A 16872-nucleotide genomic window follows, 5' to 3' on the forward strand; every position below is an offset into this window, starting at 1 on the left:
AAAAAAAAAAAAAAAATCTAGAGCTCAGCTATTATTTCGCTTGGCGATATACCAAGGATAAAGATAACACGAGAAGCTTATCTTGCGATAAAATAAAAATTCCGCCATTTTTGTACGCCACGATTTACAGGGTTCTCGTTTTTCTTTTTATTTTCAATCGCCTACTACGCTTTATATTCTTTTGAGCGTGACCGGGTAGGCGAGGGTGAGTTGGACAAGAAATAGGACGTTCTGACAATTATAATATCGTAAAGATAAAGGACAAAGAATAACGGGTGGGGACGGGCAAGAAAAAAATGTTGTGGATTATACCGAAGCGCATACACAGTGCTCTCTGATACGAAGGAACATCCCCTATTTTCCCGGGGTCCCTCGCGGTTTTATTAGCTCCTGACAGGCAATCGCTTTTTGCACCCTTCGACCCCTTTACCCTTAACAACCCTATCGCCACTTCCCGGGCCAACTGGGTACACGCGTACCTACCTACCTACGCTGTAGTATAAGCCAAATAGGAACCACGACGGTATACTTAACTATGGTATGTAATTATCTGCTTGTCCCAGGTACCAAATATATATGTGTATATATACTTTGTAAATATATAATACGGGGTCGTCGTCATGAAGCGGTATTAGTTTATGTCACCCCTTGCCGATGAATATATACAGAGGGCTCTTAAAGTGACTTGTTCTTGGGCTTAAAGTGGCTGCGAAATTTGAAGTTTAAAGATGAACAGCGAAAGGGTTGAGCCCGAGGAAAATCCTGCAAGTAGAAGTAACCACATGAGTGATGGGAATAAATACTTTTGTAGGAAGAGTGTGCGGACGAGGAACTTTACAGGGTGTGTGAGTTAAGCGATAAAAGTAATACCTTGAGACGAGGTGTGAGTCTAGGATATTTTAGAGACTGAAACTAAAGCATTGCACAACCATCCCCACTTAGGGAGTAACGATAGACGAATTTATCTTGCGCACTGAATTCATCGGTGGATGCATTGTTTAGTTTTTCTTGATTCCTCTTATTTTGCTTCTTTTTCTCTCTTGAAAAATCGATGGTTACCCTTTATTGGTTCTTCGCATCGTGAAAGGACGAGGAGGCCACAAGCTCCCAGGGGGATCCTTCGGCGGGAAATTCAAATTTATTCCATCCTCGACTTTCGGCCTGGGTCAAAGGATCGCCAGAGGCTCACCGGCCATTCAGAAAACGATAGGGTCCGAGTATACTCAGACGAAGACGCTAGCCAATGGATGGTTTCAAGATAAGCTAGAACAATGGGGATGCTGGTGACGTCGTAATAAGGGTTTGAAGTTTCATTCATTTATTCTACGGCTCGAAATTGTGTAAAATACAATGTTACGTACCAAGCTTAACCTTGAATCATGACAAATTATTAATGCCAAGAGTGAAATCCATATCTGATGACTGTGAGTAAAATTAAAAATATTAAATCAGAAATAAAAGTAGCCAAATAAGATGTAACGAGTACAAGGGCGATGCGATTATATAAATAAAGATAAAATAAGATCACTCAACGATCTTGTTCAGTCACTATTCATTTTATCCGGATGCCACTCCGCACAAATAGCAGATAAGAGTAACAGAATGAGTTGAAGCGTTTCTTGTTTATTATGCCAAAGCGCTGTACGCATAGTAAATCTCACTCGAAAAATTGACAGGCCAAGTCCATTGATACGCCCACGCAGCATGTATGATTCGAACGCTCCTACTCCGTCAAGGTCGACTACTACGTCAGACCCAAGATTCCGCCGTTGTTCCTGGGTTTTATAAAAGTCCGGACGTCGCATCATGCGTCTACAAGGAAAACATGTAAAAGATCAAGACTTTAGCCCGTGTTACGTATAAGAGGAACAAAGAGCAGACATACCATTAACGTCGTCGTCCCAGGTAAGTTTCATGTGGAAATTGAAAATTATAATTTCGCTGAACTCTTGGCCTAAGACAGACAAGAACGTAGGGTTTAAGTAGATAGAATGTTACACTGCGTGGTGAAGAAAGAGAAAACAAAAAAAAAAGAAACAAAATCCCTAGGACAAGTGTCATACTTTAGTAAATAAGGGAAACTGTGCATTACGATTTGTATGGAAATAATAGCAAGATGATGGATACAAAGCATGAAAGGGTGAAGAGGGTGGTGGTAAAGTATTCGATGGAAGGGTAGCTGGTATGAGGGGGGGGGGGTTTAGTATATACAACAGTATATACACATAAAGGTGGCCATACCGGCCATTGAGAGATTCGGGAAAGATCGAAGAGTGACGACAGTTGTGTTGGTGGTGTCAGCCGGCAGCAACCCCTTTGTGGATATTTTTCGCTGTTACGTTTCCCTGAACAACCCCTTTTCACGCGAGGATCCCCCGCCAAGCCCATCCACAAGGGTAAGTGGGAAGGACCGGGGAGAAGTGGCAGAAACTTCCTCGGGAGGCGAAGGGAGGTGCGCAGCTGGCGGGACGTGTTTGTGAATGGAACGGAGCTCCCTCTACGCGCCGTGGGGGTAGGGATTGAATCAATATGGCGGACCGCGCCCCTTACGGATTCTATGACGTCAACTCTTCGGAGGGGTAAGAATCGTAAAAAGGCTCCGCGCCGAAAAATTTTCGCCATCCAAGAAATCCACAGCCCGTTTTTACCATCTCTTCGTTATTCCATCCCCTTCTTACACTCTCGCTCTCACTCCCTTTTTCCAATACGGCATCTACTTCTCCTTCTCTCTCTTATACGACCTCTCTCACCAACCTGGCGACATATACAGATGTCTCCACCACCATCACCTGTTTCTACAGACCATACCCTCCACAGATATTCCCATCCTCGACCCTATCACCCTCGTGCTCCTTAGCGAGCAGCAACAAACCACTCTTCTGATACCCATTAAAGTCCTGGCCTTCTCAGCTAACTGTTACTGGATACCGGTGATGCTGGCCACGTGTCTCATTTGCTTCTGTTACAGGCGACACTAACTCCCTTTACTTTTAACACCAAGGGGCTTCCAAGAGGTGGGAGGGATTTAAGATAGCTTGACAATATTCAATGTGACCTTTCCTCGGGATTACTCTCAAGGAATTCTCCTTGAAAAATAGACAATGACAGGATTCTGCATTGTCTACAAGATCCTACCCATTTCTGTACAAAGACTGATCCCGTCAACGTTGCTACAGTCCTTTAACGCTTTTGAAAAGCGTTAACAGCCAAAATTTCAATTGTTCTCGTCGTGCACCCTACGAAAAAAGGAAGAAAAGAATAGTTTAGCGAAAGCATAAGGAATTAATTATGAGCGACGTGAAACATATAATACCTTGAATCCAGAAATTTCTTGAGTATATCTGTAGGTTAGAATCCACCATTCGAACCGGATCTATTTCCAGAACTTTCATTCAGTATCCCTTTAGAATAACAGTCTGGGATGTGAAATGGCTCCTTTCAATTATCCTCACAAACGGGATGGAAGAGAATATAGTTCTTGTACTTCCGCATTGAAGTCGGTAATCGATCCCGTCACACTTTCTTCTCCATTGTAAATAATGAAAAGGCCAACTGGATGCAACGTCTAATATAGGATCAGAAGGTGGCACGGGACGCCATTGTGCCTGGACTTGGCTCTTGTTTTGGTACTTATCGGCGACGAGGACTCTCTGGCTCGACGGAATCTCTGCGGAGTGACAACAAAAAGAATAAGAGAGGAAAAGAAGGAAAAGAAGTTACTCAGTTAAGACAATTCACTGCCTTTCACAATTCAAAGCGTTTTCACTTTTATTTATTGAAATATTAAACGCACGATAAATCTCGTTAGCGACTAAAGAGGCGGATATAAAGAGGGACTGAGAAAACGAAAATAGCTGTGCGTAATTAATGCGTCACAGGGTCCTTTGAAGTAGCATTGATTTGACTCCTATTACGCGAATACTTTTTTTAGAATATATAGAGATAAAGAATGTACTCTTTAGCCAAAGATGTAAGTCGGAGGGACACTTTTTCTTCCTTCCTTCCTTTCCTTATGTCTGTATCCTGGAGGGACACTTTTAAGTAGACTTTTAAACGACGATCGATGATCATGAATTAAAAGGTAGACCTAGAAGGCAAGAATGACGACAGGTATAGATATGTATATACGTGCAATACCAACTGTATGTAAGGCAAGAAGCAGCCGAGAATCGAGCGTACCTTAAGGCTTCTCCACAGTCCGTTCTAAGCATAGCGAGATGGAGAATCTACGTAGAGGATATAACGTCAGATGCAAATTATATGCTCCATATTATTATATTAAAATATTAATCACCTCACGAAGGGATATAATTTATCTTCCTTAAGGTATTACTACGGACCGAAAAATGACAAAATTTTCAATGTAAGATTTGAACAATCCAGCGTCAACTTTTGAACTGGTACAGTTCACTCACCACACGCCCATCCCTGCATCGATAGGCGCACACTAATGTACATTGGATGTAGTATTGTATACGTATATACACCGAATACAGTCTCAAACGCAATGTTGCCGTAACAAATATCGAACGTAATAAATATCGAACTTCTTTCATGTCTATGAATAAATCCTATGAGTAAAAAGTTTTGATTAAAAATCTAAAAAATTCCTAATTTTTTCCTTTGCCATATACTAGTTTTTCGTCGGAATCACGCGGACGAGTCAAATGCAATAAAAAAAACCATGCGCGTTTTATTGGCCAGGTATAGGGAATACGTGTTACGAGTCCTGACTTTAACTCGGAAATACTCGGAAATGGATGAGTGAATCGTGTTAAAAATTTGTAGAGATGTACTGCTATACAAATTAGACGTAAAACAAATTTCAGCTCGATTACGCGGTTTTGAGTTTACCGTAGTAATACCTTAATTGATATGTCAGAATACCAATAGTCTTCATAGGTCATATTCGAGCTATAGATAGTTCTGAAGTTTGAGTTCAGCGATCGAAGGAAAATGTAAGAGAATTGATATACTTTGCAAAAATAGTGCAAAACAGTCGAGAGAACAATTGTGCAACTGATTTTCTCTCAACGTCATCGCGCTGTTTACGTTCGCCTAGGTTTTATGTAATATAGCTGACAGAATAGTAGCTTTGAAGGTTATAACAAAATAACGAATCGTCGCAGACTTACTTGTTATCCAAGAGGACGCTTGACTTCAACCAGTCTTGAGAAGACACCAAAAACATGATCGACGTAATAAACATCCGATTAAAGGTTCGGGCAGATCCATTATTCCGCCATCTTGGATCGTAACGTTCTCGATCGTACTGCTGCCACGCGGTGAAAACCGGCAACAGATTTAAATAAAACGCTTGTTACAATCTGACCGCGAAACATAACATCTAATAGCGAATAAAATTACCAATTATTTATCACTCAAGATATTCCAGAAAACAGAATATAACAACTCTGTTACATTGGCATGACGTGTATTACTAGGAAATTACAATTAGTATGTACATGGAATAATATTGTGCTTCCTGGAAATTCAAATAGATACACCGAAAGCGTTAACGCTTCTAGTATTCCACCTATAATTACTCACAATTTAATTAGTCACAAGAAAACAAGAATTCAAAAGTATACTGTCATACCACTTTGTACGCACTGTATAGTCTTTGGGTACGTATTTATATTTGTATGATAATTAATACACTATAGTATCATCCCTATTCATACCGTTATACAATGACATAATAAAGTCGTAGCTCAATATAGGTACGACTAACGTAATTACGCCTGTTAGTTCATCATGTAAAACCACATGCCCATGTCCTGCGTACATACGCATGGGATGCTGTCAACTACGACCACATGACCCTCCAGCTCTTCACCTAAATTTAATCTTACGAAAAAATAACAATTGAATAATATAACGAAATTCCTTGGTACAGAATCAAACAAAAAGATACAAAAATAACATTCAGAGACGGAAAGGTTATTTATAAATTTGTCAATAAAGACACGACCCTGTACATACATATGCTATAAGTAAAGCTTCTATAAATTTCGTTGATTGACATTATTTATTACACACGCAACAACGAAGGCTATTCGTGGATCAGAAATATCTGTTAGAAAATCGATTTAACGATATTTATAATTCGCATAATGACGGAGTATCCCTTTAAGGCTGCGTTCACTCGATATACAGTTGAATTGTTACGTCGTGATTAAACGTGAATTAATTAAGCGAATTGAAAAAGACTTTAATCCATTTAATTCATATCAATCTCGTTATACTAATGACTCTGTAGGTACATACGTTTTATGGTCAATGTAACATAAAAGTCACGAAAAATGTGTTCTTAAACTGTCACAAGTTTATCCCAGTGGACGTGCTCTAGGTTCTAACCTTTGTATCAGGGTGTATCTATGCCGTATCTCGCAAGCTCACCGGATGGTAGGTTCCACAGGTTGCAGGCTGTAGATCGATAAGCAAACTCACTCACCCACCTACCAACCTACCTACCTACCTACCCACCCACTCACCCTAGTACCTACCTACCTACCCACAGCTCGCACTGCGACAAAATCTTTATTAGCCCTGCAACGCGCTTGTTGCCTTCACGTAACGCACCTCGATACGGCAATACAGTGCGTACAGAGCTTTAATTTTGTTAACTAAAAAAATGTCTTACAAGTTCGTAGTAACCTACCGATACTCTATGAAAACAATATTATAAACTAATAACATTCACCAGTTGCGTTATTTGTTTCTTAAGATTTCTTTTCACGTTTCTTGCTTTAATATTCTTTTATACTTGTTTTTCTTCTTGACTTCCGTCTGCCATTTCTTTCGTTTCCTATGCGGTATGCAAATATATCCGATGTGCTCCTAGGTTAGTCGGTGCATACATTGGCAAAAGGGATACTCCCCGAGGGTGACAACACAGAATCTCTTTCTCAGTTTAGTCTTTTCTGACTTTTCTTTCTTCCGTTATGTTATGTATATCTATATTATATGCAGGTATCGATGTCTGTGGATGCAGAGTATATCTGGCATGCGTGAGTAACACGAGAGTGTATTTGGCCTGGATCTGAAAGCTGTTTCCGGTTTTACGTCAGCGTCTTTGATGTCGCCAGCGGTGACATCGTCGTAAAGATATTGCAGTCGAGTTGTCTGGATAAAAAGAATGATACAGCATTATACTAAAATTATTATTTTCTTATAGACAGTTTAGTTATTCGAAATTTGTTTGAACTGAGAAACGTGATATTACCTTATTATTGACTTCGTACATTTTAACAGACGGGCAACTTTGTTAGGATGAAGATTTACGTTTAGATACACATGTAGGCAATGCTTGTTGAACGCTGCTAATTTTATCCTCGATGCAACAGGTTCGCCTATACGTATAGTCATGATTAAGAACGACAGGCAGAGGCGGCCATTTGCCGTTAGTGTTTCGAGTAGAATCCACTTCAACGCTGATGTCGGCTGAAAAGAGTGAAATAAAAAAGTGATGGAAAGAAAAATAATTGTCAGGTCGGAAGCTTCTATTTCTTTATAGTGTAGAATTTTTCTATTATTACCATAAGTTGCAGCTCAGTGGTTGAAACAAAAAACTAATTTACTCCCGTGAATTATTCATCGTCTTAACCCAAACACCGAGGCTGCGTTTCGCATCGCCATTGCAGTATTTCCAGACATACGAATTTTCCTATGGCCAATATAAAAGCACTAATGCATGACACAAGACAAATAATCTACCATTACGGACTATACAAACATTGCGTTTAAGAAATTTTGTATAACAATTATAATAATCCTTTCTGCTCTTTTTTTTTTTAAAGTCTGCCATCGTCGTTTACGCTTTTTCGTCAATGTGCATTTTCACGTGTCATTTGACCGTAATCGCGCGACCGTTTTTCACGTAATCGCGTCGATTTTTTTATTAAATTTGACTTCAAGTGCATTGTCATCACAAATTTTCAAAATGAATAATCGGCAAGTTTGCAAATTACGAAACAATGCGTCCTCCGTCTTTTTGTCCCTTTTGACTTATTCCCATTAAGGAAACGTGCCAATAACTGGTAATGCACCTTCTTTTTTCTTCTTTTCCTTATCACTGCCTCCTACAATGAGGAGATGCGCCAGGTAATGCATCTTCCACCAGCCAGTCAAAGTGACAGATACTAACAATACGAACTGTGTGAGGAATATTCAGAGGTATTAGAAGTTGAAACTTTTGTCGCAGGAGGCAGCACTTGCCGGGCAGTACCGTGACAGAGGGTACTGCTTGCTATATAAAAAGGGGTGCACTAGCCGAATATTTTTTACCCTCATTTTTTGTCCTGTTTTTCTTATTTTCCTGACTGCACTGTAATTGAGTAAAAGTAATTTGTATGATGTGCATACGTCAGTAGTGATTTTATCGAAATATTTTAGTAGTCAATTTATCGATTTCTTTCGAAATATTCCAACATGGCGTTACCCAATGATTGTTTGCATGAACAATGACGATCCCGGAAGCCCGGCTGTGCGAACCCACACACTGTGCGACACGATTGTATATTTAACCCATATACGCATAACCCATAATGTATTGCAATTGTCGATTCCGACAACGAATAAATAAAGTCATTAATGTCAAAATGTAACGTGTTTTACTCTTTCGTACCGGTTGACGTTACTCGTAATTTTTACGACGCAAGCGATGTAGGTAAGGGATGACGTTAGAAATGGGTCAAAGGGTGAAGGTCGTTCTGGACACAGGGTCTGAAAGCAAAGCTTATGCGTATCTAGTTTACCGCAGCTACGTATAACAGAAATATATAGTACATATGTACATACCTATAACCATATACAGATATCCGGAAAATGCTGGATAAGGATTCCACATGCAGTGGACCATACGGCGGTAAGGGTCTTTTCGAAGAATGTTGAACAGGGGAATTCGGATAACCATTATACTTATGTAAAACCAAAGAACAATAAGGAATAAAAATACTACATTGGCTAAGCTAGTATCAAAGAGGATTGTTTCTTGAAGAAAAAAGAAAGTCAACCCAGTTCGTATACCTTTTCAAATAATTGCCATGTTTATTCGGTATAAGGGAAAGCAACGGGTTTCGAGGTTTTAGTATACGTGTGTCTCTCTGACTCACACAGATCTCTATAGGTATGTCTCTTTCGCACTTACGGATGGTACAGAAAATTCGTAAAATCTAAAGCAAGCTGGCTTCTCTGACTTTTGGTTATACAATATGAAATTTCTGATGTGATCGTTCCTTCGTTTATCTCCCTCTTACGCACGTAATAGTCTATTACAGTGTCTTCGTCACACTAGTGGTAAGTTACAAAATTTAAAAAAAAATGTAAAAGTGACACCTCAATTTTTTTTTTTCCATTAATCCCAAAATTACGTATTTCCTTCATGGGGCTAAAATCATTAGCATAAACGCAGCTGTGCGTACGGGGTCGTAGGAGGGTCAGAGGGGAAGAGACAAGTAAGGGTTGGGGGTTTGTCGATTGGCTGTGTTTGCATGAAAAGAGAAAACGAAAACGAAAGCAAAGGAAAGCAAGGAGGCAAGAAGATAAAAAAAAAGGAACAACCGAGAAAATTTGCATTCTAAATATAAATGGACCACCGAGATGAGTATATCAGCCTTCACCTGGGTTAGTGGTGATTAAGGTAATTGATGACGTCATTAGGGGACGCTCGCCCGAGGACAAACATATTAATAATCTTGTGCGAGCTACGGGGGCTGAAAGATGAAGTAGAAAGCAAGACCTTGCTCCCTATTTTTCATCATTCCCGTGGCACCCGCCAAGGATGCCAACGAAATAAAGGGACATCGAGCTTGGAAATCTTAAAGAGCCGGACGGAACGAAATGGCGTCTACCGGTTTCTGCCAATGATGGCTTTTCGGCTCTCGTTTCAACCTACTGTCCCTTTTTTCTTTCTTCCCACCGTTCGCCCCGGAAGAAAAATCTTAAACGAAGAATGAATGTGCTTTCTCTTAATGTCCTTTGTAGAGATGTATTTATTTATTGATGCCATTTCCTGTTTTGATAACAAATCATCATTATTTTCATGAGATAAAGAATCTCTGTTACGGAGGCTGTAGACGGAGCTAGGGTTCGAAATTGAGGCTGATGATCAGTGCAGACACAGCCGCATATAGGCAGGATTGTATATTTCTTTTGGAAAAATTTTAGGGATTTTTCTCTCGTTGCTTTTTGGAGAACTTATGATAGCCTGGGCACTGAGGTTGAGACTCTCCTTCGTCCTGTTGTATTATATAATTGCCTGCTCAATAATTTTCTTGTCAAATATTCTGAGGCACAATCTATGGGATTTTGTTTCAAGGATAATGTCTTTCTTGGAAGAAAGTCTCTATTCTTGGCTCCTTGGAAACAGCTGCCAGATAAACGTGAAGACGTTGCACAATCCTTGCTGAACATTGCAGCATCCAAAACTGTCTTAAACACTCTGGACCCATTTCCTGCAGGCTTCTGGGCGTCCAAAGATCGGGATCGTTTGAATTCAACAGTTCTCTTACTGTTTGGAAATGAAGCTATGTTGTCGTTTTTCAATCTTGATTGTTCAGTCGGTGAACACTGATTGGTACCTGGTGAACCTGACGTCCTCGCTTTGGCCATAGCAATTTCCAATCTCTTAAGATGTTCATCTCTGTTCATCTGAATTTTTTCATATGGAAAATCCATGATTATTGATCTACGAAGATTCCTTCTGCATTGCCTGATTGATGATTGATCTCGAACACCTGTCAAAGAAATTGTCAAAAATTACTTATAAATCTGAGCACAGTATAAACAACAGTACAATACAAACAACAGTTACCTGTTACTACTTTGTTCTTTGTAGGAAATTGTTTATCCTTTTCACAAGTGTTCAGCTCAGCTTTTATTGGTTCAATCATCTCATCATTATCAATTATTAGATCGGGACCATCACATTTTTTGAAATCATCATGAAACTGTACGTCAGTACGTTGCAGTGTCTCGAGATCATCAAATATTGCTGTTACTCGCTCAATGGATTCTGTTAAAGGTTTTATTTCTGATTTTATCGGTTGATCCTGATGACCGATCCTGGAATACTTTGAGCGACAATTACGATTCTCCAATATGTCCCGTATCCTGCGAACGTTCTCAGAAAATTTTGACAAATCCTGACAAGACGAACCGTGCTGTAGAGTCAATAGATCCACCAACCGATCAATCTGTTGAACACGTGAACATTTGTTAAACTACAAGACAATAAAACAATACATTGATACATGCTTTTATATCAGTCATTATATTGTTCGTATAACATTAATATATTCATAATTCAGTATTTATACAGTTTCAGTGAATTCTAAAATATCCAAAAGGACACACCTCACTTCCGTCTGAAGTAGAAGCATCCGGGAAAGTCTTCCCAAAGGAATTCGTATTTTCATACTGAAAATATTCCTGGTATCTATAGGGTGTCTTTGAAGTTAAATTATAATCATTTTGCGCATCAGCTATTTTTTCCTCCTGATGAAGAGGACACGGTATAGTGGGTGTTTTAATGCCTGGTCCTGCACGATCAGCAGGACCACCACCTATTAGGATAACTGGTACACCAGATTCGCCATTTCGCATCGTCATCACAGCATAATTGGTTCCATAGATATTACATTTATCTAAGGATATTTTATAAGCCTTGCTCATGTCTTTTGAAACTTCCTGTTGCTCTTCTTCCGTCATTTCCGTTGCGATGCTCTTCTGCGTCTTGGCGGAGGTCGTGAACAGTCTGGCGCCTTGAATGAATTCTTCCTTCTTCGACCCATGTATCTCTTCAAGGTTGTATAAAGATTCTCTGCTGGAGGAATTAATATGTGGATTGAATCTTACTGTGCGACTTTTTTTCTTGTCTGTGTATTTTGGGAGTCGAATTAATTTTGGACACAGACGCTGATCTTCTAGATTTCTTTCGAGTAATTTGGGAATATCACGAAACTGCGGAAGGGTTTGTCCTTTGCGTGTCATTCTTAAGCTTTTTTTTGTAATGCGTTGTACTTTTATCGTTGTTGACTTTTTGGGAAGTTCTGTAGATTTGTATAGGGGTTGTGTGTTTTTTGAGGTTTTTAGCATCAAGGGTATCTCGGTTTTTTTAAGTATCTTGTTCATTATTTCTGTGGGTGGACACAGTGGCTTTTTCTGAGCTTTGGAAGTTAATAAAGACGATGGGATTTGGTCAACGTTTATCATTCTATCATTTTGATTCATCTTCATTGATGATTCTGTCACTTCTGGAGTTCCTACTGATTTATCGGATGTTTCAATCATTTTTTGAATTACATTACTTGTAGTCGTAGGTGTTTTATTTTCGACAGTGAAGAATTCTGGAAGTAATTTTTCCTTTTTTTCTAGAGTAGAGGTCGCATCTTTCATTGAATTGCTTTCGGCCAGTTCTTGATATACGTTTCCTACTGATATTGAAACTGTGATGGGAAGGGTTTTAGAATCTGTGACCACAGCAGCATTTAAAAATTGAAAAGGAATGTCATTTCCTGTTGCTACGTCGACCATTGATTTTTTTACTGATTGAGAACAGTTCTTTATCATACTTGAAGATTCGAATGATTCGTTTTCTTTTAAAGATTTCATTTCATCTTGTTGACTTTTGCCCTCAATTCGTTTTTCTTCCTTATCATTGTCTTCGGGGTTTGCCTTAATATCCGATTCTGTTTTGATAGTCGAATTAGAATCTTTGTCATCCTTTGGTAGGAGTGTTATTAACTCATCAAATTTACCCATAACTGGAGCCAATGATACTTTTACCGTTGTCTCTGTGCAAGAATTGGCTTTGTTCATTTTCAAAGAATGAAAATTTCCATCGTCTTCTGACACGTTGGATTTTAATGATCTATCGTCAGAACCCAAAAGAACAGAAAAATCTTGTACAATATCCTCTATAGCAGTTGTGAGAGCATTTTTGGAATTTTTGTCCCTTTGTTCGCTCGACACCTCAATGTTTTCAGGACATATGTTTAAATTCACTTCAGCTGATGAAACAGTTTGTTTAGATTTATTTATAATTTCTTTGTCTTTATTAAATTTCAATTTAAGTGTAGAAAGTAATTCTTTGGCAGACTCCATTTTTTCAAAAATTTCACATTGTGATGTTGTAGCTACTGGTATTTCGCATGATACTTTTGTATTATTTGGAATCTCAGTATTGACAGCGTCAACAATATTTATTAGTGAAACTTTTTTTGAGTTCTCATCACTCTCTTCACAGTTTGGAATTTGTTCTTGGACATACTTCTCAAGATTCAACTTTTTAGAATCATATTTTGAGTCTACGCAGATCATTGAAACTCTTTTGGAACCAAATCTGCGCTGTTGTTTAGATTTAAAAGAACTGTACGTTTCTGCTTTAGCCCAAGACTTATTAATCTTCTTGAAATTTCCTCGTACAGGTCGTACTCGTGTGGAAAATCGTTTTGTGCTAAATTGCCTCGCATTACACAAAATTCCCAAATTTTTACAACTCACACCAAACCGTACAGGCTCTTTGAACTGTGTCAAATTTTTTCTCAATGCTATTATACAACCCTGTCTACCTTTTATATTTTGTTTCATTTCGCAAATCATTTGCCCGTCATCTTTTTTTCCAGCAGGAATTTCAAAAGAACTAAAACTGTTACTAATGTCTGTAACTGAAGTAGACCGATCATTATTAAAAAATTCTGGCATGGTACCCTTATCTCCTTTATTATCACTACCATCTTCTTCAAAAGCACTCGACACTTGAACAGAAGTAGTAGCACGATGTTCAATAGGAATTTTCAACGTTGTATCCTGAGTTGTTCTAGTTTCAAACAAAGGATCGCTTTTGCTTCGCTGTATACTGTCGTTAGAAGCGATAGAAGCTCTTAATACTGTACTACGTTCCGTATTCAAATTTCCCGCGTCTTTAGCTGTATCAGAAACCATTAATTGCCTGAACATAGCTTCAAGATGTTTACGATGCTGAACTTTCTGCAACTCCATGTCCTTGGCAAGATTATGATAATTACTAAGAAGATGTTTATTCTGTTCCTCGAGTTTCGTAATCTTTCTAACAACGGCAGGATCATTAGGCACGGATCTTCTGGTTAAATAATTTACCTCCGCCATATGAGCCTCAAGGTCGTTCTTCATGACATTCCATTCACTGCGCCATCTGTTATTTTCTTTACGTAACTCTGTCAGATCTATTCGATGTTCAACTAACGTCTGATTAAGACCATTGATAGTCGCCTGAAGATCTAATTTTTCTTGGTTAAGACGTACAACAGCCTCCAAGGTCTTCGTATTGTCTTCTTGTCTTCTCGTTGCTAATTTCTCACGTAGTATCGTCACTTCCACTTGTAGCGCCTTGAAGCGGCAATCCTTTTCGATTTCATTTAATTCCTCTTCACTCGCATTGAGTTCCTTTTCCTTAAAATAACGCGAAACGGCGCCTTCGTCCTTTAACCTGGATGTTAGGTTCTCTAGGACGACGTTGTGCTTCTTTAAGGTCTCTTCCACCATGTGGTAATCACTTCGAAGTAGCATCACTACGTCTGATTGGAACTGGAAAAATTAATCAGCATTAATTATTGATTGACGTTGTTTTTATAGATTCTTTTTTATTTATAACCGTATGTACTTACTACGTCTAATTGATTATTTGTGAAATTTTCCTGAATTTCTGCTACTGGTTCCGGACGACCGGAAATCATTGTTATCTGATCTGAAGTTACTGTATTATCTTTCACATTCAATCTGTCATTGCATTTTTCAGACTGTACTGTTAATCCGTTTCCCATTCGCAAGCTTTTGACCTTATTGGTTAGCTCATTATTTACGCTATTACCCAAACTGCGAAAAAAATATATTTTTGAAAATATTATAGTAATTTTTTAAAATGACAGCTTCCTCAATGTACACTGAAATTCTTTGAGAACGTACTACAGGATCAAATTTATGCGTTACTTACCCCAAAAAAAGAATATATTATCACACACAAATTTTTGCATTGCTATTGTAGAATACGAAATGTTTGTTTACATATTTTTTTTACATTTTGTAACGGTCAATCGGACTAGGATTTTTCAGAAAATCCAAAAAAAAGGAGCATCATCCTATCCATGATGTTAGACAGCTTCCAAAAAATGTATCAAATTTCAACATAACCAATTCGATGTAATAATTTTGTGAAATTAAAAGTGTAGAGTTCAGTATTAAAGAATACAAGAAAAATGAGGAAGAAAAAGATTTTGAAAATTCTAGGACGGGAACCACCATCCCGCTATCTGCCAGGCCAGGTTGAAATTAAAAACATTGAAAAAAAAGCTTTAAAAAATTAAACGCAAACATTCAAAAACTTTGACTATAAAGGTTGACGATGCTGAAGAGCGCAGGGATCACAATATATACGTGGAACATCGTATCAACGTTATGTGCGCTAAACCAAAAATTGACAATAAACCGCCAAAATTTATACCGGAAATATTTTTAAAATCTCAGCGGCTTTGCGAGGATGCAGATAGGATGCGGATGATAGATAAGGAAAATCTTGACCTGATAAAGAACATCAATATCATCTTCAGAACAAAAGTTATAGAACAATTAAATCATCCAATGGCGCAGTTTAATTGTTAACTAAAGTGACAGGTTCATCTACTATACAATATCAATCTTTAGGGCAAAGTGGATTGCTGGAATCCTGATATTTTTTACAAGTTAATAATGGATAACCAAGAATCAGAAAATATGAAGCTAATGAAGGCCAACAGGAAAATTCGAAGAGCTATTGCTAAAAGGGAAACAATCTATTCGAGAAAAGAATTTTTACGTGACTGGAAGCGAATCGAGACTACATTAGAAAAAGTTAGCAGGTAGGAAAAAATTTTGAAAATTAGTCATCCAACAAGGACATTATCGAATACCCACACAGCCTACCTTTGGGTAAACATGAGTAAAAAATTTTGAAATTTGAATTTTGCCTGTCAGATATCCCCTAATATGGAAAGATCCAAGAATTGTCAAAGAAACCGATTCGATAGTCGTGGATAAAAAATTGAGCTCTGCAAAAAATCACTCACGACCACGATGCTTTTTTGACATAGAATTACAAAATACCAAAGAAAAACTAGGACGAATAGTTTTTGAACTTTACTCAGATTTTGTGCCTCGTACGTGCGCAAACTTCGAAGCCTTTTGTCGGGGTCACAATGGGCTCTCCTATAAGTAAGAATATTTTTCTAAATATACGTATGTTTTGAAATTTAAGAATTAAACGAAATGAGAATTATCGATATTTCTCATTCCAGAGGGACTTCATTCTTTAACATACTACCTGGATACTGGTGTCAGGGAGGTGACGTCACGAAATATAATGGTACTGGAGGTACTTCTATTTATGGCGAGACTTTTCAAGATGAAAACTTCAACCTGAGACATGCAAGAACCGGCGTGCTGTCTATGTGGAGTAATGGAGAGCACACAAACAATTCGAAATTCAATCTAACTTTTAGAAAACTTCGGACAATGAACGGAAAGAGAGTCGTGTTTGGAAAAGTGATAAAGGGTCTAAGAAATCTTTTTAAAGTAATACTAATTACATAAACCCTCATCCTTGTTCCGACAAAAGCAATAGCATGACATTTTGAGTGAATCTCTTGCATTTCAGATTGAGGAACTCGGTGCGAAAAGTGGAAAACCATTGAAGACTGTCGTCGTAGGAAAATGCGGTGTACTCGATGAAAGGAAAGAATCGTTAACATGGTCGATTGAAAACAAAGATTCACAGATGATAGAATTGAAAGAAGAACAACAATCAATGTAATGATTATTGATGAAATAAAAAAGTCAATTGTTTTATCTTAATTACTT

The 16872-nt window shown here is 38.3% G+C and overlaps 2 protein-coding genes across 6 annotated transcripts in view; one reads left to right on the forward strand and one right to left on the reverse strand.

Moving 5' to 3' along the window:
- LOC107273365 (peptidyl-prolyl cis-trans isomerase) overlaps positions 1 to 16866 on the forward strand; it is a 25627-nt gene extending 8761 nt beyond the window's left edge. For 2 of the 4 annotated variants that reach the window (XM_025090685.1, XM_015751480.2), the window contains exons 2-5: positions 15682 to 15875; positions 15991 to 16227; positions 16311 to 16587; positions 16670 to 16866. In XM_025090685.1, coding sequence (XP_024946453.1) covers positions 15727 to 15875; positions 15991 to 16227; positions 16311 to 16587; positions 16670 to 16825 — 819 coding nt within the window. In that variant the 5' untranslated portion in view covers positions 15682 to 15726 and the 3' untranslated portion in view covers positions 16826 to 16866. Of the gene's footprint in view, positions 1 to 7397; positions 7495 to 14910; positions 15303 to 15375; positions 15595 to 15681; positions 15876 to 15990; positions 16228 to 16310; positions 16588 to 16669 lie in introns of those variants that run through there. The other 2 variants (XM_025090684.1, XM_015751482.2) reach the window with 2 other exon arrangements.
- Positions 1 to 16872, reverse strand: part of LOC107273356 — a 36152-nt gene that overhangs the window by 14378 nt on the left and 4902 nt on the right. Inside the window, exons 7-23 of one of the 2 annotated variants that reach the window (XM_015751461.2) lie at positions 14649 to 14856; positions 11359 to 14568; positions 10817 to 11225; positions 8052 to 10739; positions 7542 to 7669; positions 7229 to 7446; positions 6707 to 7128; positions 5368 to 5440; positions 5136 to 5272; positions 4180 to 4226; positions 3956 to 4087; positions 3314 to 3667; positions 1886 to 3236; positions 1662 to 1812; positions 1362 to 1422; positions 871 to 1280; positions 535 to 762 (exon numbers count right to left, since the gene is read on the reverse strand). In XM_015751461.2, coding sequence (XP_015606947.1) covers positions 10201 to 10739; positions 10817 to 11225; positions 11359 to 14568; positions 14649 to 14856 — 4366 coding nt within the window. In that variant the 3' untranslated portion in view covers positions 535 to 762; positions 871 to 1280; positions 1362 to 1422; ... (9 more) ...; positions 7542 to 7669; positions 8052 to 10200. Of the gene's footprint in view, positions 1 to 534; positions 763 to 870; positions 1281 to 1361; positions 1423 to 1661; positions 1813 to 1885; positions 3237 to 3313; positions 3668 to 3955; positions 4088 to 4179; positions 4227 to 5135; positions 5273 to 5367; positions 5441 to 6706; positions 7129 to 7228; positions 7447 to 7541; positions 7670 to 7799; positions 10740 to 10816; positions 11226 to 11358; positions 14569 to 14648; positions 14857 to 16872 lie in introns of those variants that run through there. The other variant, XM_025090681.1, reaches the window with a different exon arrangement.

This window comes from Cephus cinctus, unplaced genomic scaffold (genome assembly GCF_000341935.2).
Source record: "Cephus cinctus unplaced genomic scaffold, Ccin1 Ccin1_scaffold1583, whole genome shotgun sequence".
Lineage (NCBI taxonomy): Eukaryota > Metazoa > Arthropoda > Insecta > Hymenoptera > Cephidae > Cephus > Cephus cinctus.